Source organism: Archocentrus centrarchus, chromosome 16, assembly GCF_007364275.1.
Source record: "Archocentrus centrarchus isolate MPI-CPG fArcCen1 chromosome 16, fArcCen1, whole genome shotgun sequence".
Taxonomy (NCBI): Eukaryota; Metazoa; Chordata; class Actinopteri; order Cichliformes; family Cichlidae; genus Archocentrus; species Archocentrus centrarchus.
In genome coordinates this window covers 22,156,229-22,182,763 of record NC_044361.1, presented here as the reverse complement: position 1 = coordinate 22,182,763, position 26,535 = coordinate 22,156,229, and the positions used below count along the sequence as shown (strand labels likewise).

Genomic DNA, 26,535 nt, shown 5'->3' with positions numbered 1-26,535 from the left:
GGCGGGGGAGGTTATGTTGGAGGAAGGGAGGGTGAGGGACGGGGAATCCAGCGCACTGCCTCTCTCACGCTCTGAAGTTTAGTCTACTTCAGCTACCGACACCACAGCACAGAGAAAGAGAGAGAGAGAGAGAGACGGGGGAGAGGAATGGTGCTAGACCTGCGGAGAGCACAGCAATGACTTACTGCACTCTCAGTGTGGATTACAAAACTTTTACAACTCTTTCACTTTGGAGTTTATTGCACATGATTTATTGAAATTTTGAATTTTTTTTCTTCCTGGTGCCTAAATGCTGTCATTGGGCAAAATGCACTCCAGAGCAAAATCACGGAGCTGTGACAACTACCTGTGTATAAAGGTATGAGCTTGAAATATATTTGAATTAAGTCCTTTCTGTGACTTTTTAGAAGTTTTTGCATATGTGTTAATTTCACATAAGTTTTTTTTTTTTCTCAGCCACTATATTGTATGTGTGTTTTTGTACATATTATGGCGGTACATGTTTTTGATGTCACAGCTCACAGACGGCTGATATTTTGACTTCTCGCTGTGTAGTCAAAACATAGCAGAAAGCTTTTCATACATGCATTGTGTAAGAAGAAAAGGGGGCACAACACAGATGAAGATTAAGGGTTATAGTATTCTTCCATATGGACATATATCCAATGGATAATTTTTCCTTTCAGGGAAAAAATAATGTGGATATGCTTCTCTGTTTGTGGGTTATGAATTCCTAATGCACTGCCTCGCTATATCATTACTTTTGGTGCGCAGCCTTTAAAGATGAGCGTCAACCTGAATGTGGAGACGTGTGATAATTATTTCTTCACTAGTTATGGATGGTCTGTGTTATGATTAGAAAATGTGGATTTTTATCTGTGGGGAAAAAAAAGATAAAGCAAGATTTGATAAACAGACTGTTATTTCAGGGAGTCTGTGAGGTGCACAAGTTTGTATCCTCTCTGATATCTTTATCAACCTCCCACTTATGGGTGGAATGCACCCACTCTATATTTACCCTGCAGAGGTATCAACAGACTTTGTCAGTCTCCTTTGTTTCTGTTGTCACTGTTTATCGCTGCCCCCATTGGCTGAAGGACCTCCATTGACTGTTTTGTCTTCCTTATTGGGTTTCATTTTATTTAAAGTAATATTCAAACTTGTGTGACTCATTGTGTTTTATCCAGCACAGCATTCATGCATTTGGTGAGGCTCAGGAACTGTTAGTGCTGTTTACATCCTGAAGGAAAAAAGTCATTAGCTGCTTTCCGGTGACATAAAACAAGTCTTTCGGATAAACACTGTGGGAATCTGTGAAAACTGCTCATTATTCCATCAGCCTGTGGTCGATTTTGTTGGTCTCATTTGAAAATAAATAAATAATACGACTACAGTCGGACACTTCGTTTTTGTTTTTTTAGTGATGACCCACATTGGAAAATATGTCGAAGGGAAACTGACAATTAGCAATAATGTCCCTTCTTATATTACTGTAAAGATAGGTAAGTTAAAGAAAAAATTAATAATACTTTTAGCTGTAGACATGTGGGTGGTCCAGTTTATCACCTCACCTCTCAGACTTATCTGTATTCATCGCACAATCCTTTTGTCCCTCACTGGGTTATCTGCTGAGATAACCACAATAAATAGTAAAACCTATTTGCAGTATTACATCATTATTATCACTGTGCTTTTATTTCCTGTCTATGGTTTGTACACAGAGAGCTAGCATTTGTGTGTATAGTTTGATCTGTGACTCCTTGTTATGTATGTATGTACTTCAAATTATTTTAAGTAACCTCGCTGACTTCATTATGTCTGCTTGAGATAATCAAAGGCTCTGGCTTTTAAGTGTATTCAGAGTACAGCATGCATCTTTTGTCTGATTACACATTCTAACCCTTCTCCTTTGCTGTCTCTCTCATGAGATAGGATTTCTATTGGTACAGATCAAAAGCTGAATCATACTGCGGGCTTAATGGGGAGGTCTCACTAGACTCCTTTGTTGGCATCCTGGCACCTGGCAGCGGAGCAGGTCTGAGCAACCTGTGGCCTTTGTCGTCCCGCTGCCTTTGAGGCTGTTAGCGGGCTGGTTAGTGAGCAGCCTCTATGGGGGCTCCAGGGCTCTCCTGTTACACTCCCCTGGTGGCTTCATGCTCCACTGGAGTCCTGGCAGGCAGCGTCTTTTGTGTCCCTGACCCACTAAATGTGTCAGTGACCACCTCGTGTTCATTCTCTCTGCTTCTGTGTGTCTCTCTCACTTTTTCTTTTGGTTTTGATGCGCTCATTTTCATATTTACCCACTTTGCTCACTTGACACATGATTCCAGTAAGTACTGGAATAGTGGAATTAGCGGCTAATCAAACATTTGACCACCATATGTATATCTTTAACTTTAAAAAAAAAAAGGGCGGGGGGGTTAACAAAACAGAAGAGGTCAAACATAACCAGGATCAATCCTCTTGTTTTTTGTTTTTTTTCATCAAGAGGCAAAAACCCTTTAATGTTTAACCGGCCCATTTGCTCTGATCACCTCTTTAACAGCTTGTTTACTGATGGCACAGACAAAAGCGTCCCACGTAGAGCTTACAGCCATTAATTACCACCTCAGTCCTCCATCAAACAGACAGCCCATTAGAAAGAACTGGCATCAGAGAGGTTGGAACTTCCCAATTTGCTCGTGTCCTGCCTGAAGCTCTGAAGCTAGACATACACAGCTATATACACTGCATTCCTGTGTGGCTCAGAGCGGATGGGAGGTTCGCCTCTGGTGGCTAAACCCAGGCACTCTGCTGAGACATGCAAATATATCTTGCGCTAGACAGGTGACACTTAATGAAGAGCTTCCTTTTTTTCACGCCAGTAGAAAGCTGTGTATGTCTTACCTTATGCAAGATATTATTTATAGGGTGCTATACATGTGCCACTACTCTGAGTGTAAACAGTGCATCATCCACCTGTTGTTAATTTTAACGTGGTTTTTGCGTCCATATTGTAGCACTGGATTACATAGAAAGCCACTCCTGTGCAACATGTCGTCTATCCTGTGACGGGTAATCTTGGCTAATTGTTCTTCAAAACACTGCGTCTGTCACTGCCCCTGTTTTTCTGCCTCAGGAACCTGAATTCAAACTTGCTGGTGTGTCCTAACTATGCAGCAGAGGCTTTCCTCCCATTGTTAGCGCTCCTCCAATAAAACACCATGTTACTCCTCTCCTCCTGGGCGCAACAGTGACTAATGCCCAGAAGCTTTTTGTCTCACTAAAGCAAGCTGACTGCTAATGGAAGTGGGTGTTTTGTTTCAGGGCACTGACACTGTACTGCACATACCACTTAGAGAGGCGGAGTGCACAATGAGCGCCTTGTAGTAGAGTCGTGGCATGTGTACAAATGCGCCCAACTGTACTCACTCTCCTCTAATTGATGGTGCTGAGCTGCTTAGATCAACAAGACAGATCCTACAAAGGGTGAAACATGGGCTGTCTGACCAAAACTCAATAGAGTAAAGACGATCTCTTGATTTGTTGGCAGCTTTTATTGTCATGTAAATGCAGAATAGACACACCACTGAAAGGAGCTGCATATTCAATCCCTGTGTTGGTCAACATCTAGCAGAGTTGTTATATGTGAGACGTTCCCTGACATTGCTATTTATCTGTGTGCTTATCATTCGAGGCAGATGTCTCTATTCCACTGTTGTGTTCCATTCAGGAAGGACACATAGTGGAGTGATGTTTGGCCTTGGCTCTGAATGAGCAGAGGAAGGTCATGGCTTGAACCATGAATCCAGCTACTACTACAGGTCATCCTCATTCAGATCTGCTGTAAACCCAAATATCCTGTCCTCTTCATCAGACAAGTTGTGTTGGACATGTTGTGTTGGGGACCAATGGTGGTGGCCCAGGTCATGCAGGGGTCAGATCATACTGTGCAGCAACATGGATGTTGTTAGGAGGTCATGTTCCACCATCCTGATCGCAACTGGAGTCCAGTTTGGACTTTCCAGTTTGTCTGTTTGTGTTGGCTGATGGTGACGTCACTGTAACCAGGTGTTTCCCCTCTGCCGGGATGCCTGATATTCCCTGCTATGTTCAAACTTCCTGACAGTCTAGCTAAATGGGATCCTGCATGCATATGTTTATCTAGTTATATATTCATGTACTGTATTCATATAGATGATTTGTTATAGTTTCACAACATTTCATGGAATTCATTCAGTCTAGAACAGTAGTTACTAACCTATGGCGGCAAGAAAAATCTTACTTTCAAAAGTTTCTTTCTTCTCTTTTTTTTTTTCATAAAATGCTGGAAACTTCAGAAATCTGAAAACTCCTTTACACAGCACTAAAGCCATAAGTAGACTTCGCTTTAATCTGAATTGTAAAAAGTACTGAAAAATCTGTTGTACTGTTGCTTTTATTCAATTGTTGCTTTTGTGCCTGAAAAAGCAAAAACTGAAGATTTAATAAAAGAAAAACCTTTAAATCTCTGAGCCAAAAAGACTGTGGACCACATATTTAGACATACCTCTGCTTAAATGTTAGCGCTTTGCTCATTTCCTGAGAAATTTTACCTGGTTTCTTGTTTGTCTCAGGACGCTGAGTCTTTGGACAACTGTATCCAGAGCACTTTGTCTGCCCTGTACCGTCCCTTCAGTGCCACTGCTGTCACCGTCCTCTGGCAACTCTTCAGTGTGGTGGAGAGGCAATATCGTGGAGACGGCCTCCGCTGCCTCATCGACTTCTTGCTTCCTGCCAAAAGGATCCTGCAGATCATCCAAAAAGAAACCTGTGTGAGTGCTTGATAAACACGGTGTCTGAGGTTAACTTTAGGAAACTAAAAATGTCTGTATTTCTTTAGGGGTTCAACTCAGTTAAAAATTTGTGTTTGCAAAAGCAGATGCAAAGAATGATAGAGAGAGGAAAAAAGGATTTAACAAAGACCAAATCCATTTCACTGTCAGGACAGAGATAAAAAGCCAGAAGATAAACTGTGAACAGTTCTGCTGAGTGTGAATATTTTTTCTGCATGTCAAAAGTGACACTGAAACAGAATTTATTATTGTTCTGAAAACAAGGTGACAAGCAGCCATCGTACTCTGAATAGCAAAACAGAGGGAAACTGTTGCCTGTTTGAGAGGCTGCCATGGACTCTAGGGTCCAGCGTGAAATTCAATATTCTCTCTCAAAAGCTTTGATTGCTGTGGGTTAGGGCTCTATCACCAAAGCACTGAAACTTTATTCCTCTGCATTCATCTCTCTGGTGATTACACTGTGATGATAGCCGCAGAGCAATAGTTTCACCTAAGCCTAGCCCCTGAGAACAGCTTGCTGTGCACGAGTCTTTGTAACATAGGCAATATGAGAGGCTTCAGAGGCAGATCACATCCTCAGCCTTTGCCTTGACATTCATAAGAGATGAAAAAAAGCCAACCCTTGAGCACCGTGTTTTTGCTCTCAGGGTTTCATGCTGTCACAACACGGATTTGTGTTGTGGTTGCTGTGAAAACGGGCCTGATCAGACAGGTTCTCGTCTTTAGTTGACAGTGATTCACTCAGCGCGCCCCATGAAAACACCATGCCTCTCCATTACAGCTAAACATGTGTTTAAACGCTGCTTTGCAGATGTCAGTCGAAATGATGCGAGTCGTACCACAGCTGAGCTGTGACTCACACATATGATAACAATGTTTTACGGGAGTGGGTATTGGCTGACTTCTCTTTCCTCTCACAGGTAAGGTTCAGAGGCTTGCTGTTCTACCATGAGGGATGGCCTCTTTGCATCCACGAGAAAGTTGTCCTGCAGCTTTCACCTCTGCATAAAGTTAGACTAAAGCAAGGAGACTTCTACCTACAAATCGTTCCTTTAGGACGCAAGGCTGCCAAGCTAGTGATAAAATGTTTATCGATCAGTGGGCAGGCCATTGCAGAAATCCCCATTTCAGAGAGCATGTATGGCAGCGTCTTCACAGCTGAGTTCTTGCAGAATGTAACGCGTGACAGAAACCTGCACCCACTACAGAACTGTTTGCTTACCACCGGTACGGCTGTATTCAGGACACCCTGGAAGAACGTGGTCAACCCGCTATTTGTCAGCAACACAGCAGACGCCATCATGCAAGCACACTGCAGCCGAGGTGGCTTCCGTGGCCATCTCAGCACTTGCAGCACCAGCGGATCCACGGGGACTCTGGACAGCCACCGCAGCTCCAGAGAGTCCCTGCACTCTCAGGGAGCTGACTCCATTTTCTCTGAGCCCACCTCCCCGAACAGCAACCGCACAGACTCCAGCAGTGAGAACCATAGCAGCAGCCCAGCCGACAATGCTGTACCCAAAATTAAAATTGAAAGTTCCGCTGAGGAGTGCAGTACAGGACAGAGTGGTGAGGACAGTAATGCAAGAGAGGGAGGGCTGGGGTCCAAGATGCTCTCTTTTAGTACAGACCTCAGTAACCCAGGCCCTCGACGCCGCCTCCACAGAGACTCTGGAGTTTTTGAGACCAGGAGACTTTTCAGAAAATCTTACATGGAGGCCCTACAGAACCCCATGACCCTTGGGTCGAGCTCTGAGTCCATCCTGGAGGAAAGCTCAGAGCACAATGCTACCCTAAGAGAGAGAACTGTGAGAGCGGGTAACAGTACTGACACCCAATCCTCCTCCAGAGAACATTCATCGCGGAGGTTGGGCAGCCGGGGCTGGCTCAGCAGTGATGAGTCCAGACCCAGCACACCTTTGCTTTACTTACAGCGAGGTTTACGGAGTGCTGAGAGACGGGCAGAAAGGCGCTCCAAGTCACTGGAGAGGACTAACAAAGCAGGCCAGGTTAAAGGCCACCGGGAACGATCCTCTTCTGGAGGTTCGGCAGGAATCTCCCCCAAAAAGCTAATGAATGGTTATGCGCTTCGATTTGGAAAGCTGGATGTGGAGGCAGTATTTCCTGGCACTGAGAGGAGAAACAGCAAGGATGAGTCAGGTAAGTCCTGCTGTTAAACCTGTCATACTGTCACAGTGCACAAAAATTATACTTAAAATCATCTGTTTTGGTAATCCTACAATCATGCTTTAACGGGTTTGGGGGTGAGGGGAAAGAAAAGAGAAAAAGGCGAGCATAGGGAGACAGGACAAAACGGAGACTAAGAGAAAGAGAAGCAGTGGTATATGCTAGGGCTGCAACGAATCCCCGAATAACTCGAATGATTTGTTTATTAAAAAAAATCCTCAACACAAATTTGTTGCTTCAATATTTCATTTAAACTCTGCAGCGCAGGTGTCACCGCTGACACGTTTTCCCACGCCTTCACTGCTCTCTACACAGGTGTGTGTGTGTGTGTGTGTGTGTGTGTGTTGTGCTCCTGTGCTGAGAATTTCAGCTGTTAGCTACCCAAACGGATCACTATAACCACAGTTTGCTAGCGGGCACCACCATTAGCAGTAGCGATTGTTCGGTACCGACAGGATCCTGGCCAGTCACCCATTCAGTACTCAGGGGCACCGTCAAAATATTTTTTTATGCTTTAATTACATGTGAAGGTGAGTCCAGGTGGAGGAAAAGGAAACCTTTGTCTGGCGTCCAAAGCAGCAGCACTTTTTCCTATAACCACCATTAAAACCTTTACAGTTTAACACCTGGAGGACCCCTTCATCAACCACCTGATCGACAGGTGTCAACAAAAAAAGAAAATGTAAAAGGCAATTTTGGGATAGTGATACTATGAGGTCTTTAAGATATGATGGGGCCTGGTCATTCAAGACATTACAGACGTATGCAAGGGGAAAGATTTTAAATTAAATTCTGGAGCCAATGAAGAGAAGCTAATATTGGAGAAATAAATGGCTAAAAGACCCGATCAGATGATCGCAGAAACCAACTGTTGGAATAAGGTCTCATTTACACATTTTGCTGTGTAAGCAGGTGCAATGCCGGGTTTCTTTGTGAAACTGAAATTTGTAACTGAATTCTAAGCTTAACTGGAAGCGAGTAAGAAAATAAACAGGAGATTTTATTAATCTCTGGCTCTCTTCCACAGTTTGTCTTTTGTTCCATCTCCTTCCCCTCAGGTTTCTTCCTGTTAAAAGGGAATTTTTTCTTTCCCACTCTCACCAAGTGGTTGCTCATAGGAGGTCATTTGATTGTTGGGTTTTTCTCTGTATTATTGTATGGTCTTTACTTTACAATATAAAGTGCCATATAAATCGCAACTGTTGTTATGATTTAGTGCTATATAAATGAAATTGAATTGAACTGAACTGAATACACCATTGCCAGCTAGATTTGTTAGCAACCTAGCTAACCAGTTGAAGATGGGTTTGGCAGAACTGAGTAATGCACATTAAAAAGTGAGCTACAGTAATTTAAATGGGAGAAGAGCTCATGTAGTAAAAATTCCAAGTTATTGGCTGAGAGTATAGCTTTGGGGTTTTTTGGGGGGTTTTTTGCAGTTTTTTTTTGCTGAAAGAAGGATAATGAGCTTAGAGATTCAAATGCTGGTCAAAAAAAAATACAAAAACCATACCAAGACTGCCACTACTATAACAGAATGTGCATTAATGTGTGACTTTGAAGAATGTCTCTTATAAATGTGCTTTTTTTACTTCTGATTTTGAGCTTTCTGTCATGGTCCTGGCTGTTTGACCCAGTGTTTTGAATTTATTCTTGGTCCTTAGTTATTCCTAATTATGATTTCCTGTGTTCTTGTAATTATATTTTGGATCATGTGCTCAAGTCTAAAGTTTCTTGATTTATTATTTTGGTTCTTGAGTTCCAGTTATCCTGCCTTCCCTACAGTATGTTGCTGTCAAGTCTCCATCCGTGTTTGGTGTTCACGTATCTCCTGTTTTATTTAGCTTTCCTCATGTCTTGTGTGTTGCATTATGCGTCCCCTTGTCTTGTTATTTAGATTTAATTCACCTGTGTCTTGTTTTCCTCAGCTGCGGCGCTGCTCCCTTATTACCTCGTGTGTGTATTTAAGCCCTCAGCTTTCCTTGGTTCTTTGTCATGTCCTCCCTCATGGTAGTGTGTCTCCCAGTTCTGTGTTTACCACTTTGTTTGGGCCAGCCTTGGTCAGCATGTGTTTGTCTTCTGAAACTTATAGTGAGTTTTTGAGTTTACGTCCAGTCTCCTGTATTTGGGTCCACAGCCACACTGCTGTTGACACTTTTTTTGGGCAAAATTTACAATACCCTGCAGTTTTAAAAAAAATTGCATAAGCATTTTTAAAAATCTGCAACCTAAACAAGTAATATGCTCATTTATAGAATCTAAAACTTAACAAGTTTGGTTTAACAGTGGTTAAATCATCATGACAATCTCTGGCGCATCATTTATCGCTAATCAAATAATATAGCCCAAGGTTATGAAAACCTCTTAATAGCTAGATGGTGGTTTTGCAATAACAGCCTGCAGCAGGACTGGTTATAACATTTCATTAGATGACTATAGTTGGAGTCTGAATGCTCATAACTCTGAACTACTCCATTCTGATTGGTGCTGGACTGCCTTTCAAAGCTCACACTGTGTGTTTTTTGGCACGTTAAGGGAACAGGTATGGCCCTACCCTGGAAAGAGCACTTTAGTCACAATCCTGTGTTTTCTTTATTGCTGTCGGTCTGTTTGGTTTTGTGTTGGTCTGTACTGGGTAGCTCAGGAAAGCAGTGATTTGAGAGTACCACCTAGGGAATCATTCTGTTTTTAGAGCTTCTTCCGTGAATTGAAATGTGAGGTTAAAAAATGTAGTTTTGTTAAGTTTTGTTCATTCTCTAAAATGTAACATTGGACAATGCCAGACCTTAGCTGTCAGTAGTTATTCTTTTTTTAAATGAAGATGAATGTAAACATGTTGAACATGCAGCACTCAGCAAAAATCCAGTAGTCAAATCACATCATTGTGTGATTACCTGACAGGGATTGAATTTCAGCTTTAGACAAGAAGGTTTTTTCACAGCTACATTATAAAGAATCATGTAAACCATGTAAAAAGGTCCCTTCCACAATGAGATGACCCTTTATGAATGTTGTCAGGACTGGGGGCTGCAGCGGTCCCAGATGGGTTGCCATTTTACTGAAGTTTCATTTGTGAACAAATCAGCCTCTGGGAATCAGTCTGTACTGTGCCGGTGTCTTTTAACCCCAGGAAACTGATAGCTCTCTGACTCATTCAAATCTAAAAAGAAAAAATATTCAGGATGAGTAAATTACTCATGATTTGAGTCAACACAAATTCTGAATCATATCTGTGATCAGTAAGTGCTAATAACCAGTGCTTATTTAGACTCTTTGATGACTTAAAAAAGTGTCGCGCACAGAACGCAAAAAGCAGACTGTGACACGGGACAATACACAGGAAGCTTTACTCTACATTTGTTACTTCCTCTCAAAACAAAGCATTTTAGGAAACCTGCAGCAAACACAAGCGTGGTCACACAGTCGCACAGGAAATGCACTAATTCTCCGAAGACAATAGCGGCTGAGCTGGGAGGGTTTACTATCATAGAACAGAGCAGGACAATACTGAAACTGCTCATAAAGACAACACACAATGGGTGTCCATCACAGATAGATAATTGCATATATATTACAGACTAAACACTGGGTTTGTGCAAAGTTCTCGGCATGTTAATAGTTTGATTAGTTTTTAATTTTTTTTTTTTTACTAAAATTGCATATATACAGTAATGCTGTCCATTGTTGGCCTAGACATCATGAAGTATCCTGTAGGATATACAGATACTGGATTCTGTGTGAATATTTGCATGCCAGTTTGCTGTCTCTGGAACAGGTCTTTAAACTGTGCTATCAATTAAAAATGTCAGGAACATAATTCCTGTAAATAGCTAGCCTTGAGCTATGCAGAACTGAATAGGAGGAGGTGAAGGTGTGAGAGTCTGCCGATGACTCAACCTGACTAAACACCTGGATTCTGTGATGACTCAGGTGACCTCACCAATTGAGCGCACTTATCTCGCCACTAATAAACAAGTTTTTGTGAGGTGTCACCACTAGGTAAGAAAGTACAGAGGTGAAAGGAAGCTTCTAATTTCGACGGGTTATTTTTAAACACTTGCTCAGTATACATTAGAGTTGTGCTCAATTTTTATGTTTGTCTTTGCAGGACAGCGGACTGACAGCCTGAGCAGTGAGAGCAGGCGGCACAGAGCTAGTGGAGAAGAGTCACACAGTACCAAAGCTGCAAATGGGACAGCAATCAGAACAGACTCAGTACAAAGCTCATCCTGTGACTGTAATTTATCCTTCCCCAAACTGGTGTCAGAAGTCAATCAAGAGCTGCTCACATCAGGAGCTGTGATCCTTCCAGGTAAAGGGCAGTTGATTCAGCTGCTTTTAGTTCCATCCATCAGCCTGTACTAAAATTATTTCCATCCACCCATCCATCCATCCATGTTCTCAATCACTTACTGAGTTCAGGGTCGAGGGCATCATAGGATGTGACTTTGGGTACACTGTAGCTCTGTTCTTGGACCTTCTCACTCTTCCATACATACACAGAAAGCCTAAATAGCAACATGCTAGCAAAATACATGACAGTGATTAAGTCAGATACAGCATGAAAGGAGAAGCTGGGGTGGAGATACAGCAGGCAAAGTGGCTTGCAAAGGCGGCAGTATTTATATACCATCTAAAGTAACATAAATAGTGGCCATGTGGGTGGGCTGCCACTGATTGTGGGATTGTGGACTCAACTTGACTTTGTAGCCGGACTGAATGAATGAAATCCTTCTCTTTTTTTTAGACTTTGCCCTGTCGGCCCAGGTCCAATCATTTAAGATGCATCTTAAGATCCAAATCATTCAGAAATGAAATAACACATTAGCATTACTTGCCCTAAGTTGAAAAATTTGTAAAGGGGATCTTTGAAATCATGATATACCAGATGTCAAACTCTTCAATTGCTGCTAAAAAATAACAACAAAGGATACAGAGCCATTATCATGTTTTTTCTCGCTTTTTACACCCTTGTCTATTTATTAAATAGACATTTACCAAACCTTTTGCTCTAAATAACATTAGTTTTTCATAGCACTGTAAAACTTCAACACTTTTATTTCTGATGTGTTGACCTCCGTGCCTTCTCTCTTCCAGGAAGCAGAGATCGTAATGGGAGGGCAGTGGTGCAGGTGTGCACCAGAGCTCAGGTGTGGGCAGGTGAGACCTGCACAGTCCACGATCTGACGTGTTTACTTGGTTACTACTACTCAACTCTGCGGTAAGTCATGCATACAGCAAGCAGGTTTGTTTTGTCTGGGTTAAAAATGACTGTAACACCTGTCATTTACTTCTAAGGTGAACACAGTGCCATTCGATTTTTATTAACACAGCTAATGTTTTTAATACTTTTTCCAATGCTCCTTCCACTCCAGCTTTTACTTGGAGTTTATAGAATGAAAAAGGCTTTTTGCTAAGCATATTTGAACACATCTCTTCATGATCACTTATTAGACATCAGTGTTTTTGTAAAACAATGTAATACCAACACTTGCCATAGCTGTACAAAATAAAATATTATGCATTTATATATTTTGTTTAAATTTAACATCCATTGTCTGAAACCTAGCTTTAAATGTTACTTCATGATCACATACATCTTTGTGTATGAATTTATAAGCTGTCAAAATGTTCTATCACATGCCATTATGTATTTGACAGAGGCTACACTAACTGTAATGCTCCGGTTTTAGGAAAGAAAGGCGTGATCAAGGTATAACTGTTGTAGTAGACTGCAGGAGGCAGCAGCCTGTTCCAGCTCTGTTGTCATCTCTGTCTGAATTTCAGGTGAGCCCACACTGGAAAATATGTAATTACCCTCCAACACACTCGAAGAGTTTTCAGGCCCTGGTAGAGTCTCTGTTTCCTCCTTCGCTGAAATGCTATGTCTCTCTGTCAAAGATGAAATACTACCTCATTCCTTACACATCTCCTATTGTTCTGTCTCTCAGTCTCTGGCGTAGTGTGGTTTTTCCTTTTAAGAGGCACACCTTAAACTTGTAGTGCGTGCACTTCCAAGACTTTTTTTTTTTTTTTCTTTTCTGAAAAAGGCTGGCCTCGGGGCTTTCGTGGAGGAGCCTGTCCTTGCTTGTCTGTTTTTAACCACACACTGGGAGCAGGCTGGCTGCAGCCGACTCGCAGGAGAGATATCATATTATGATAATGAGTTTCTTACAGATGTAAAGGTGAAAATGCTGTAAGCCTTAATTTAAACGGCCAAAGTCACTTCAAATGCTTGTTTCACAGTACTTAGCTGTTCGTGTCATAAATCTAAATGCGCTATAATTTATTGTGTTTAAGTGTGTACTAAATAGCATGTGCTTGCCTTTTTTTTCAGACTTTAGTACCACAAGCACTTTACTCGGTTCTCTTCCTGATGGACAAGGAGGCAGCAAACAAACCTGAGAGAGACTTCAGTGTGCAGGTAAACAGGGACTCTTGTTACCATATGGAATAAATGCTAGACCTGAATTTTTTTTAAGCATTTGCAAGAATTCATTCCTATTTGTTACTTGGTTGAGGTTTGAAGATTTGTTATCTAATCTTGTTACTTCAAGCCGTGATGACAGAGATTGGGAAGCGATTAGGAATTGGCCTGAGGGAAGTCAAAGATACCTTAGCTGTAAGCGGTACAGGAGACATGCTTTGACTGAAATCTGGATGTTTGTTTATGTTTTGCGTTTTCTCCAGACAGAGACTGTGTCATCTTTGAAGGCCTTGCTGAAGTATATCGACCAAACCCAGCTAACACGGGACCTGGAGGGCACCTTCCACTATGACCACAACCACTGGATTCAGTTCAGACAGGTGGGTGTGACTAAAGCGAGTGCATCATAAGCATATGTGTAATATTTTTTTTTCCAGCTTACATGGTTAGATATTTGCATTCATATGGAAAAAGAAACCTACATTTACAGGATATTACACCTCTAAGCTAGTTCCACATAGGGGAAGTTTCCTTTCAGTTCTTACTGCGAGGTGATTAATATAACCAAGTATTTTGCTGCCTAAGCCTAATCAAATTGTAGCTGAAAACTGAAAATAATGTAAAGAGGGTGGGCGGGCTTCCAGGCAGAATTCCCCAAAGGCAAACTTTCCCTGTCGGGAAGCCAGCTGAAACATGATCAGTTTCATGTTTGGTAATATCACTTTTTTTTTTTTTTTTTTTGAACACTGTAGGTGTTGATAATCTCACTTCCTTTCCTTTTTTTTTTTGCTTTTGTCTTCTTTCATTTATAGAAAATCGAACCTTTTGCCAGCAGTTGTAGCACAGCCATCACTTCCCTTCAGGAGTCCATCAGTTCGCTGAGCACCAGCAGCAACCTGAAGACCTCTAAGGTCAGAGCCGACCCCTGCAGGCAGTCTGGCCTTCTGATTTATGTGTCTCCGCTCACACACGATAGCTTGCTGTTTTTTTTTTTGTTTTTTTTTGGGGGGGGGGGGGTGTTTGGGGGGGGGGGGGGGGGGGGGGGGGTGTTAACTGTAGTAAAATTTTAACAAGTTTATTTCATTCTTACCTTCCATGATCTTTGTTCAGACAAGGTCAATATCCTTGATGGGATTTTGTTTAATTTGATCTACTCTGAAAATGTGGCCATTCATTTACCCCTATCTGTGTTTATATCAGGAGGTGTCTGAGGTGTTAGAAAAGCAGAAGCATCTCATGAAGTGTGTGCTAGATGACACCTCTCTGAACAGACTCCGCCTGGAAGGTGGAACTGTACTTGCCCGCATCAGGAAGGAGGAGGCCTGTGACAATGAAAACTACAGGTAGAGCTGGGAATGGTGGTCAGTGGTCATAATGACTGGAAACCATGATGATAAAAAAATGAACTTCTCACAACCTGTTTGGAAATGCCTTCTTTGATTTTTCAGGGACACTGTTGACATGTTAAATGCACTCTACAACCAAGTAGATGAAGAGGTTCATAAGCTTGTGATCCTTTCTAACAAATCACAGAAACAGTTAGACAGCCTGCTGGAGGTGCACAAGTTTGAGGAGCAAACTCAGCAGGTGACTTCTACATTCATTTCCATCTTCTTACCTGCTCTGCAGATTTTTTTTTTTTTTAATTTCTCAAAGAATGACTTCCTGAGTAAATAAAAACCCCTTTCTCTTTTCAGATCAAACTTTGGTTTAGTGTAGCAGGAGAAAAGCAGCTAGCACCTTTGGAAGCACTAACTCTGTCTGCAGCCAAAATAAAGAAGATGAGAGAAAGTTTGGACCAGTTTCTGGAGGAATCAGTGGTAAAAAAAAAAAAAAATACATCAACTTTTAAATGCACAGAGTGTAAATTTAGAAGGTATTCAGTGCTGAATTGATCTGTTTTCTCGACAGCACCAGCAGAGACATGGCCTGCAGCTGGTGAAAGAGTCTCCAGAGGCCCTTCCAGGTTCAGTTCTTCTGGACTTTAAACAACATCTGGGTTCCATTTTGAGCAGAGTGGAGCAGAGGAAGGCTAAGCTGGACATCCTTGCCAACCTGTATGAGTTCTATGACTCGGTAAGTAAAATTCATGTAAATATGTTTTGCCATGATCCTGGATAAAGTGATATTACATTTTAATTGGAGACCTTTCTTAAAAGATGAATTCTGATCTAACAGTGAACTGTTTGTATTTAGCCATATTGTGTATATCTAACAATATATAAATTATTTAAACCCCTTGTTTCACATCTGTAGGCAAACCAGTGGATCGACCACTGTCAGGATTACTTCCATCAGCTGAGTCTGGACAGCCCAGCTGGCAGAGTTTCACCGTCCGTGGTGCAGATCCTACAGGATTACTGCACCGAAGCATCTAAGTTCTCCGTGGAAAACTTCAGCACGCTTAATGACACGGTGCTCTCACTGGAGAGTCCTCAGCAGCTGCAGCAGTGGAACGCTGTGTGGCATAAATGTCAACAGACCAAACAGCAGCTGGAAGAAACTTTGGCTCAAGCCTTGACAGCAGCCCAGAACTCCACAGCTGCTGATACGTCGGATTCTTTAAAGACTGCAGATGTTCAGATCATCACTCCAGAACAGCATAGCACTAATGGATGTGTGCGTTTACCTGGAGCGATTACACCATTAAATTTTGAGGACAGTAAGAATCACTCCGCTGGGCCTTTCTCCAAGAGTCCCACAAGTTCAATCTCCTCTTCGTTGCACTTCACTTTCTCCCCTGACAGTGAGAGCAAACTGAGACAGAGTCCGCCCGTGTTTGATGACACAGACAGCGACTGCACCGTCGACTCAACCATCTCCTGCCGCTCCGAGCCAATCTATTCCGGGGCCTCCCGGGTCCGCAAGCAGCCCATGAAGAAGATCATGAAGAAGACCATGAGCCATGAGCTATCGCCAAGAGACAACAGCCACTCGGATGTCAGCCACATTCACTGCTATACAGGTGTCTACATTAAGGGCTTGGAGGTTACTAATAATGTGTCTGCAGAGAAGAAGCTGCAGAGACCTGATGTGACGAGCCCCGCGTTAGGCCGAAGCCGCAGCATGTCTACGCCCTGCAGGATCCACACCAGGCGTAGCGATGGAGATGGCAAGAAACAGAGCGGGTGAGGAATAAATCATCTATACCAAGCATATGCTGGGATAGAATCTAATGTGCATTAAGTTAAAAACAACATGAGTTCATGGTGTTTGTGTAGGATATGGAAAAAATACTACAGAAACTAGGATTTTCAATGGTGAACTAAACCTTTTGCACTCAGACAACCCTCATTCCTGAAAAGTCAGTCATGTGGACTTAAATGAATTTTGGTTTCCTTTTAACAAGTCTTAAACTTCTCACAATAAGCAACTGCTTTAAACCGACCTTATACTTTTTGGAAGTGACCTGGTGACAAGTAATGTATAGTTTTGATTACTAGGCTGTAATTACAATCTTGTGGAATTACTGTTATTACGATACAGTCAGTTATTGTCAGATTAGTCATAGATCTGCACACCTTTTTATAATTAATCTGTGACTATTATATATAAAAACAACCCAAAAAACCAGAATATTCAGTTTATTGTATTAAAATGAAGGTGTACAAATCTAATCTGCAGTTTTTGACTTTTTTTCTTTTAGAAACTCAATAATGATCGATTCCGATGGCAGTTTGCAGAAGTCATTGTTATTGTTATCAATCTTACACCCTGTTGCGTCCTTCTGTTCGCCAGTAAAGTGCAGCACATCATGGATGAAATGATTGCCACAGAGAGGGAATATGTCCGTTCACTCAGCTACATCATTGAGCACTATTTCCCTGAAATGGAGCGCCTCGATTTGCCTCAGGACCTGCGGGGGAAGCGGAGCATCATTTTTGGGAATGTGGAGAAACTGTGGGACTTCCACAGCCAGTATTTCTTAAAGGAGCTGGAGGCGTCCACCCACTCCCCGCTGTCCATCAGTAGCTGTTTTCTCCGACATGTGAGTACCCTTACACTACAGCATTCAGATCTTGTTGCTTCATCGAGATGTGTTGACATGTAGTTACTAGCTTTACCAAAAAAAAAAAAAAAAAAAAAAGTATAGTGTAGTGTTTCCTGTAGTGATAGTTTTATTATCCCACATTTTCCATTATTGTTTGTGTACTCATGGACTTCAGCCACCTGCCAGCAACAAAATAAAAATAACTGGTGAATTTACAGTCTCTGATTCATTCAGCGTGCTTGGCGAACCATACTGACATGTCAGCATACTTTTTGCTGTAGTGTTGTAACTTGTCAATGTTGTGTGCAGGAGGATCAGTTTGGAATGTATGCGCTGTACAGCAAGAATAAGCCGCAGTCCGACGCTTTGCTCAGCAGCCATGGGAATGAATTCTTTAAGGTGCGTCTGGAATCTCGTGCTCTGGTTACATTCCTCACACAGTGACTGGTTTCAGGCTCCACAGGTACCTTTTGGGAGTATAGCCCTCCTCCCTCAGCAGTTTATATCATTGAAAAATGTGCAACACTTTTTTGAGGGCATAAATTTAAACATTTATTTAAAGCCATATATGGGATATGTAAGGTGGATGTAGCTTCTGGGTCTGAAAAGTGAAGCCAATGCAGAAATGCCTGAAGCCTCCATTCTGTCTAATGGCCAGCAGGAGGCAAGTCCTCTGGTTGAAAAAGGAAGTAGTGGTTGTGAAAATTTGTTTCATTTACAAATTGGTGTCCAATTTGTAAATGAAACAAAATATGGTGACAAAGTAGGACATCCTTATCCCGTAGCGTGTGATGAGCTTGCAGTGTCCTTGGTCTTTAATACTTCAACATGGCCAGTACTAATGGATGATGTGGCTGAGAATTGGGAATGATAGCTAATTATTCATTAATTATTCATATTTATAAAACAGAATTGACTGACGTATTTCTCCTTCCAGAATAAGCAGATGGAGCTCGGGGACAAGATGGATTTGGCGTCCTACTTGCTGAAGCCCATTCAGAGGATGAGTAAATATGCATTGTTGCTCAAAGACCTAATAAAGGAGTGCGGCCAGTCCCAGGAGCAGGAGCTGAGCGACCTCCGCACTGCAGAGGAGATGGTGAAGTTTCAGCTCCGCCATGGCAATGACCTGCTGGCTATGGATGCCATTCGAGGCTGTGATGTAAGTGGTGATGGGCAGGCACAGAAGTACTCAAACTTAGATCATCAAAGCTATTTTTGTTGGGAGGTCATTGTGTTATGTATACAGCAGAATGAGATAAGACTTCCAGCAGGAATTGCATTGTTCTCACTAATGCGTGCAAGCGGCAATGTTTCCTTTCCAGGTGAACCTAAAAGAACAGGGTCAGCTCCGCTGCCAGGATGAGTTCATGGTCTGGTGTGGACGCAGGAAATACCTCCGTCACGTCTTTTTGTTTGAAGACCTCATCCTCTTCAGCAAGACCAAGAAGATAGAGGGTGGATATGACATTTACATCTACAAACAGTCTTTCAAAGTAAGAATTTATTGTTTGAGAAGGATTTTTTTTTTCTGTGTCTTCAGTGCTTTTAGAGCATTTATATTCTTTCTATTGTTTTCTGTATAGACAGCAGAGATAGGCATGACTGAAAATGTTGGTGACAGCGGCCTACGTTTTGAGATCTGGTTCCGTCGGAGGAAGTCACAAGACACGTTTATACTCCAAGCCAGCTCTTCGGAGGTCAAGGCTGTGTGGACAACTATTATTGGCAAGATTCTGTGGAGGCAGGCGCTCAGAAACAGAGGTTTGTTTCTCTGCCAGATTCAACAGTTTGACACAAACTCGTAAATACATTATACAAAACAAATAAGATGAAACTCAGAAACGTTTGTGGCAAGGTTACATATACATTTTTTCATAAGGATATTTTTGTTTTGGGATTCTAGAGTTGCGTATGCAGGAGATGGTGTCAATGGGAATTGGAAGCAAACCTTTCATGGACATCAAGCCAAGCGACGCAGCCATTAGTGACAGAGCCATTGACTATATCATGAAGGGAACAGGTGAGCTGATTTTGGGCACTACATACTCCTTCTCTCCCTTTTTTTCTTTCTAAAAGTAATCCCAAATAAAGTCTGATTACTAACAACGTTTATATGCAGTACCTTTGTACATTCCTTTTCACCGTTCCTTATCTAACGGCTGACTTCACTTGTCTCCACCAGCAGAGTCGAGGACGAGGGCATCCATCGCAGTGCCCTCATTTGAACACGCGACCTCCTTCAAGAGGCCTCACTCTACCATCTCCAACAGCAGCACCTCCTCCTCCAGCAGCCAGTCATCCTCATCCCTGCTGGGCTCGCTCAATCTCCACCTGTACTCAGCACCCTCCCACCCACACACGCTTTCGCACCCATCAGGCAGCGTTCCCTCCTTTACCCAGTGGCCCTACGACTGCATAGAAGAAGATGAGCTGGAGCAGGACACGGGGAGCCAGCCCTCCATGAGTGAGTGACCAGATGTGAATTGGTTGCTCGTCTGTTCACTGATTTAAAAGTTTTTTGTTTTTTTGTTTTTTTACTTTGTGGGACAAATCAGCCACTCATTTGTGATCGACCCTCATTCTTCTTTTTTCCCAACGGCATTTTCTCAAGTGTTGAATTCAAACTAATCATAATGATGTATAATAAAACAAATAAGCAAAACCAGGAAATGAAACATATGCAGTTAGTCTGAAAGCCTCTAGTGGTGTCTCGTTTGCTGCTACCACAAGGAGTCACCAAAGTTAAAAAAATTCCTACACATAAAAAATGCTTTAATAACATATAAATGAAATTCTGAATGAAGTCTGTCTTGCTGATCTTCTACTGCGTTATCTTATTTTCATGCTTTCTGTGACAGTCATTGAGAGCTTGGAGACATCCTCTCAGTGTACATCCAGTGAAAGTGTAACAGGCCTGAATACCCTCGCCATCTCGGGGCACACCAGTGTAGTCATGGACTCCTACAACAACAACAACAATGAGCCCTCTTCTTTCCTCTGCTCCTCCACACCTCCATCCTCCATAGCAGAGCCTTCGATGTTCCAGAAAGATGAAGGCCTCCAACCCCAAGGCACCAAGTTTATCACAGCAGTGAGTGTTTGATTACCTTCATTATTATTGTCATTATAAAAACAAACTGAGGCTGTATTGTTGCAGTTTTCACATTGGTTCATACTTTACTCTTATTCTTTTTACTTGTATAATCAATGGCCATGCGTCAAATACTCAACTTTCTACTTTTCTTCATCTTTTCTTATTGTTCATGTGATAGCATCACTCTCTACGCAATGTAGAGTAGTTTGTAGCTTCACCTCTTCATTCCTTTGGTGGTGGTAATTTTCACATTTAGCTTTCTAAAGAGTTGACATTTAACTTGTTGCATATCGTCACTCTTTTATCACGAGGGCCTCTTTAAGCCTCTGAAAACCAGAAAAGCCCAAAACAAAAATATAGCCAGCTGGCACTCAATTAAGGCTTTTGTGGAAATCTGTTTTTGGAGGTGTTGAATTGAATGTGTGGGCATTGTGATTAGTGGCTGCAGTTTCCACTATTAACATCACATTTTTCTGACAGTTGTTTTTCATCCAGTTCATAAGTGAGGGCGAGGTAAATATTACAGCAACTGTATAATACAGTTCAGCACAAACAAACAGAACCATTCAACATGACTTTTCAGTAAAACTGGCATTTTCCTACACCCCCTTTCAGACATGCTCTCCATCCCAGTGATATGATGGCCTTTAAACATGCCTGCTTCATGTCTGAATTAATCTGTCAGGCATTTTCATTATTCTCAATCCAGAAGAGCGAGCTCTCTCTTTCTTTAGCCCAAGTGCGAGACACGGGTGCACCTGCTGCTGCTGCTGCTGCACGCAGTCTTTTCACAAACACACAAAAGCCGTTCACAACGGCGAGAGAATAAAAATGATCAAAAGGGTGATTGCAGTTCCCCACACTCTACAGATCAAGACAGTCTCGTGTGCTAGTGACAAAAATTGCATAAAAAAAAAAGCACTTCTGTGTGAAAGTGGCCAGTATCTGAATGTCAGAATGCTGTCATTTTGATAAAGCCAGCAGTGGCTTCTGTGCCATGTCTGTAACACATTTAAAATGATTTCTGCAAACAGACTATATTAGTGACTATTTTAGATTGAGCTACGTGTGCCTATTTTGGGGGACACATAATTTTTTGTAATTTTTACATGTATTTTAAATATATTCATAAAACTTTTGTTATGTTGGGACACATTTACACTTTTGGATGAATATAAGACAATACAGTAAAGGTAGAAATGTCCAGTTAAGTTTAAGCTCATGTTATTCTAAAATGTCTGTGTTTTCTGAAAGTTTGTTTGTTTTTTTTTTTTGTTTTTTTTTGTTTTTTAGTGTTTCTTTTCCTTTTTTTATTTTGCATTTGCTTTTAAAGGCACCAACATGATTAGAGTTGGAAAGAACAGCAATTCAAAAACTAATAGTAAAAAAAACATGAAAGCGCTTTGTCTAAAGAAACCTAAATCCAGGAACACATTTTAATCATATTGAAGAAAATTTGAACACGTTACTTTACTTCATGTTTTAAGATTAAGATTAAGATTAAGACAGTGTTTATTTGTCACATGCACAGTTATACACAGTACAATGCACAGTGAAATGTATTTTGTACCTGCAACCATATATATACACACACATATAAATAAGAAGAAGAATAAAAATAAAAAAAGTAATTCACACTATACACTATACTCTATATACTATACACTATGCACACACTTTTACGTGGAATTATAGATTATAAATTATAGATTATAAATTATAATATTTACATTGTGCAATAATGGTCCAGTTAGGGCTCAGAGTTGAGCAGACGGATGGCTTGTGGGTAAAAACTCTTCTTCAACCTTTCAGTCTTAGTCCTCAGGCAGCGGTAACGCCGGCCTGATGGGAGCAGGGAGAAGAGAGAGTGTCCGGGGTGGCTGGGCTGTTTTAGGATCTTCATGGCCCTCAGCCTGCACTGCTTGGTGTAAATGTCCTGCAGGTTGGGGAGGGTGGTTCTGATGGTCCGTTCAGCTGAACGAACCACCCTTTTTAGGGCCATGAAGTCCTGCTTGGTGCAGTAGAGAAGACCATCCTCTGCAGAAATCTTAAGATGTTCAACTGAAAAAAAAATGAAATTACATTATCTATACTAGGAGCTTTCATTATCAAGTGCACACTCCTCATTAGACAGCTGTACTAATGAAACAGACCTTCTTGTAAAAGGGGAAATTATTATCTAAATGTTATTTTTAAGTTGGATTTCAGACTTAAAGCAGAAGTAGTTGCTTCTTTAGTTTCGCTCACCACATTTTGCTGTTTTGTTTTTACCAGAGCAAGACCGCTCATATAGCAGTAGGCCTCTCTACATTGGTCTGACAGAGCTGAGGGGTTTTAGCTCAGTAAGTAACCAGTGTCACAGAGGTGGGCATCTGTGTTTTTCCCTTCACAACCTCATTAACAACTGTGAGGGAGTGCCCGTGGCCTGAATACTAATCTGTGTGAAAATGCTTTTGTCTTGTGCGCTGCATGGGAGTTTGTCCTGATGGGTTCAGTGGGCTGTCTTTCTGATGAGATGGGTGCTGAGTCTTATAAACCTTTGGCTCTTGTTCATGTTTTTCTCTTGGTGTTTTTTTTTTTTTTCCTCCATGCATCTCTTTGGCCATGAGGATAAACTGTACGCCACGTAGACCATGTGTTCTTAAGACTGTGCATGTTTGAACGCACGCACGCTGTGTTTTAAGACTGTGAAATGTTTGTTCTGCATCTGCCTGAGTTCAGTGTTTTTAAGAATATTGCTACTTTTTATTTTATAAGATGGAGAAAATTCTATTTCAAAAAGCCAGAAATATACAAGATAGACAACTAGTAATAGTACTCAAGTGACAATGTGATGTAAACTACTACATATGAAACTACAATCATGGTAATAAAGAAAATATGCCCTCTTTAAGTTCTAAGGTTTTACATATCAGGATATTGTAGAAATAATCTGGTCATTAACTGGTTGTAAAATCTGATAAATGACACTGCCATTTATTTAACAAAAACTAAGCAAAAATTCAGAAGTAGCGAGTGAAAAACTAAGTAGACCCTCACTGCTTCCCCAGGAATTAAGAGCATAAGTAGCAGTCAGGTGCTGCTAATCAAAAGCACTTGATTAACTGATCATGTGTTAACGCAATGCAGAGGAGGAAAGCCATCAGCAACCATTTTAAAGAAGCATTTTCAAACAATTTGAAGTTATTCTCAGTGATAAATATTATTCTCAAATGCAACACTCAGGACAGTTGCCAGTCTTCCCGGGAGTGGACTTCCTAGCAAAATCATCCCAGTGCTTAGAGAAATTGTAAAAAAAAAAAAAAGAGCTATATGTCAGACTCTGCAGACTGCAGTTAGCATGTTAAATTTTACAGAACAATTAGAAGAAGGCTGAAAGTGGAGATTCCTCCACAATGATGTGAGGGTCACAGAGGAAACTATTACTTCAATTTATTGCTGCTGAAAGTGGTTCTACAAACTGCTTAGTTTTCATACATTGCTTCGTCATTGTGGCTTATTAAACTGTGTCAGCGTGTGACAAAAACTTTTTGTCTTGTGCTGTTGTTCATCTGGGGTTGTATTTACCAAATTTAAAGCCGGTACGATCTGGATCATTTTAATTATGTCCTGGCATAATATAATGTTATCATTTTAAAGAGGGTATATTTTATTTTGATCATGACTGCGCATTTAAGCATATGAAAGGCACGTGCGGCAAATGAGTAAATCAGTCACGTGTTTTCTCTCCAACATTAATACATTTAATCAAAAAAAAAAAAAAATCTTGTCTTTACTTCAAATGTCACAGAAAGAAAATGTTTAATAAAAGAAAAAGGCAGCAGACAGAGAGAGTTGGCAGCGTTTTTATTTCAACAGCTAAGCGCTGCATTGCAAAACTTTTTCACACAGTGTACAGTTTTATCTACATTTTGCTCATGTCCCTGATGTCGAGCGAAACACCAATGCCTTGATATCATTGCGCAGATGTTTCTCTAACATGTAATGTGGTTTTGCTTCATAAAAAGGTATACTGCGTATACTGTACCGGGCCCCTTTTCTTGACTGACTTGTTTAATGCCTGTTTACTCAACTAAATTAATTCAGATTGGATAATATACTGTATATAGAAATGTATTTTTATGTGTCTTTTAACATTTTTTTTTCTTTTTGCATTTCTTTCCAGCTGTGAGGTCTGCAGGAGGCACCAGCTTGTACTTCATAGCGAGGAGATGGAAAATAAGTGGATTAAAGCTTCAGAGCACTACAACTTAAGTGGCTAAAATGCAACTTATTACATGACATTTCATTATGATACTGTAAATGTATAACTGACACATAATATACACTGTTGTGACGGTACATCAGAGGTCTGTACATTTTTTTTTTAAGAGCTAGGCACCTGTTTATACTGTAGATGTATTTTACAAAACAAAACATAGCTGACCAATCCCGACAATGCTGTACCGTCGCATTTCTCTTGTCGCCAGTCCTTGTACAGAAGATTAAAATGTTTTAAACATGTCGTTGTGTTTGTTTCTTTTTGCATTTCCACCTAAGCAGTGACTACACTGGGTGCAAACAAAAAAGCTGCTGTTTTACATACAAAAGTCTTCATAGTTGAGCAAAACATTCAGTATGTGAAACCGTCTAAAAGTGTGAGTGCACGTGAAAACAAGCAGCAGATATTTCCACTGATAAAAAAGTATGTGTAAAAACCACACAGAGAGAGACCCTTGCAAATAAACAGAACTGAACTCTGAAAGTCAGTACTACCGTTAAACAAAGAGGTACAGGGGTTGAGTAGAAAAAAACGTGGTTTTTCCTTCACATGAGAGGAACTGACACTCGTTTACCACAAGTCCTGTGTTCTCAGTCCGAGTCAGACTTTACATACAGACCACAGCCCGGGGCTGTGCAGCAGGGGTTTGTACTCTAATATAGGCAATTGAGACACAACTGAAGGCCACACTCAGGGTACAGGAAACATTAAAATGTTGCATCGCTTAACTTTTTTTTAAAGCATAAATATACTGTTCTATGCTCTTCTTTATACAAACAGTCGATTTCCACTATAGTATTATTTATCCTTTCTTCTCAGCAAATTTCAGCAGTTTGATCATTTGTTTTTGGCACGTTTCTCTTTAGAGAACCAGAAGCAGAGGACTGCAGAGAGGGAAACCTCGAGCCCCAGCACACAAAGTTCCAGTATCTCCATCTGCTCGAAACATAAAGATCAGAAAAATATGCGTCACACTTCTTTGGCAAAATAAAAAGGCCATTTTGCCAGATTTATCATGTCTTACCCTCAAATGATCTTCATTTTCTGGCTTCCACCTAGCCAGGTCAATACTTATCAGAAGAACTGCAAGAATGGCTACAATGATGCTGCCACAGTTTACTAAGAGGCACGCCTGTAAAAACACACACACACACACACATAATACTAAATCAATGATCTTTGAACTAATTATCATCTTCGCCATCTGTAGCTGTATCATGGAAAATGATTTCTACTGGGTTTTACTTACAGTAAGTAATGCTGGATATTTGGACAACAGGTTGGAAACAAGTCCAGCAACTATGAACTGTAGAGGAGAAAATACAGCTTAGAAAGTCTCATAACTCATAAGTTTTTGAGGTTTTTTTATGGTTTAGAGTCTGCCTGAGCAGATACTTACGAGTGTTCCGCTCAGCTGGGAAACTCTGAACAGAGTGAAAAGTGACTGATGCATCTCCTGGGTTACGGCGAAAAGAATTCCCACTCCAATGCTGAGGAGGCCGCTCACCATCTGCAAAGACTAACAGAGCAAGAGAGACATACAAAAAGATTACATTTACATATCGATAAGATCAACACTTTCTCTATTTTTAAAGGCTGATTTTTGGCCTTTATAAGATGACGATATTAAAGAAATTGTCTGGGGTGGACTTGAAATAGTCCTCAGGGTCACCTGCTCAATCAGCTGAATTATACCCATCACATCAAAGCTCTTGATTGGAACCCTAAACAATTTTGTTCCATCTAACTCATAAAGCC

General features: G+C 41.1%; 1 protein-coding gene across 2 annotated transcripts; it reads left to right on the top strand.

Annotated features, from left to right (window-relative positions):
• Positions 1-98: 98 nt before the first annotated feature.
• On the top strand, positions 99-24,819 carry plekhg4b (pleckstrin homology domain containing, family G (with RhoGef domain) member 4B). 2 transcript variants are annotated; one of them, XM_030750720.1, is made up of 23 exons: positions 99-358; positions 4,596-4,793; positions 5,735-6,974; positions 11,110-11,313; positions 12,099-12,222; positions 12,695-12,788; positions 13,339-13,425; positions 13,692-13,808; positions 14,241-14,339; positions 14,629-14,771; positions 14,877-15,015; positions 15,126-15,248; positions 15,340-15,504; positions 15,685-16,556; positions 17,167-17,416; positions 17,729-17,818; positions 18,357-18,581; positions 18,745-18,915; positions 19,006-19,183; positions 19,326-19,442; positions 19,608-19,886; positions 20,281-20,513; positions 24,682-24,819. In XM_030750720.1, exons 1-23 carry the CDS (start codon positions 290-292, stop codon positions 24,685-24,687), a joined length of 5,223 nt encoding a protein of 1,740 aa, XP_030606580.1. In that variant the 5' UTR covers positions 99-289; the 3' UTR covers positions 24,688-24,819. The 2 variants fall into 2 exon arrangements, with proteins under 2 accessions (XP_030606580.1, XP_030606579.1); XM_030750719.1 differs by having other exon boundaries at positions 19,605-19,886.
• The last annotated feature ends 1,716 nt before the right edge of the window (positions 24,820-26,535 follow it).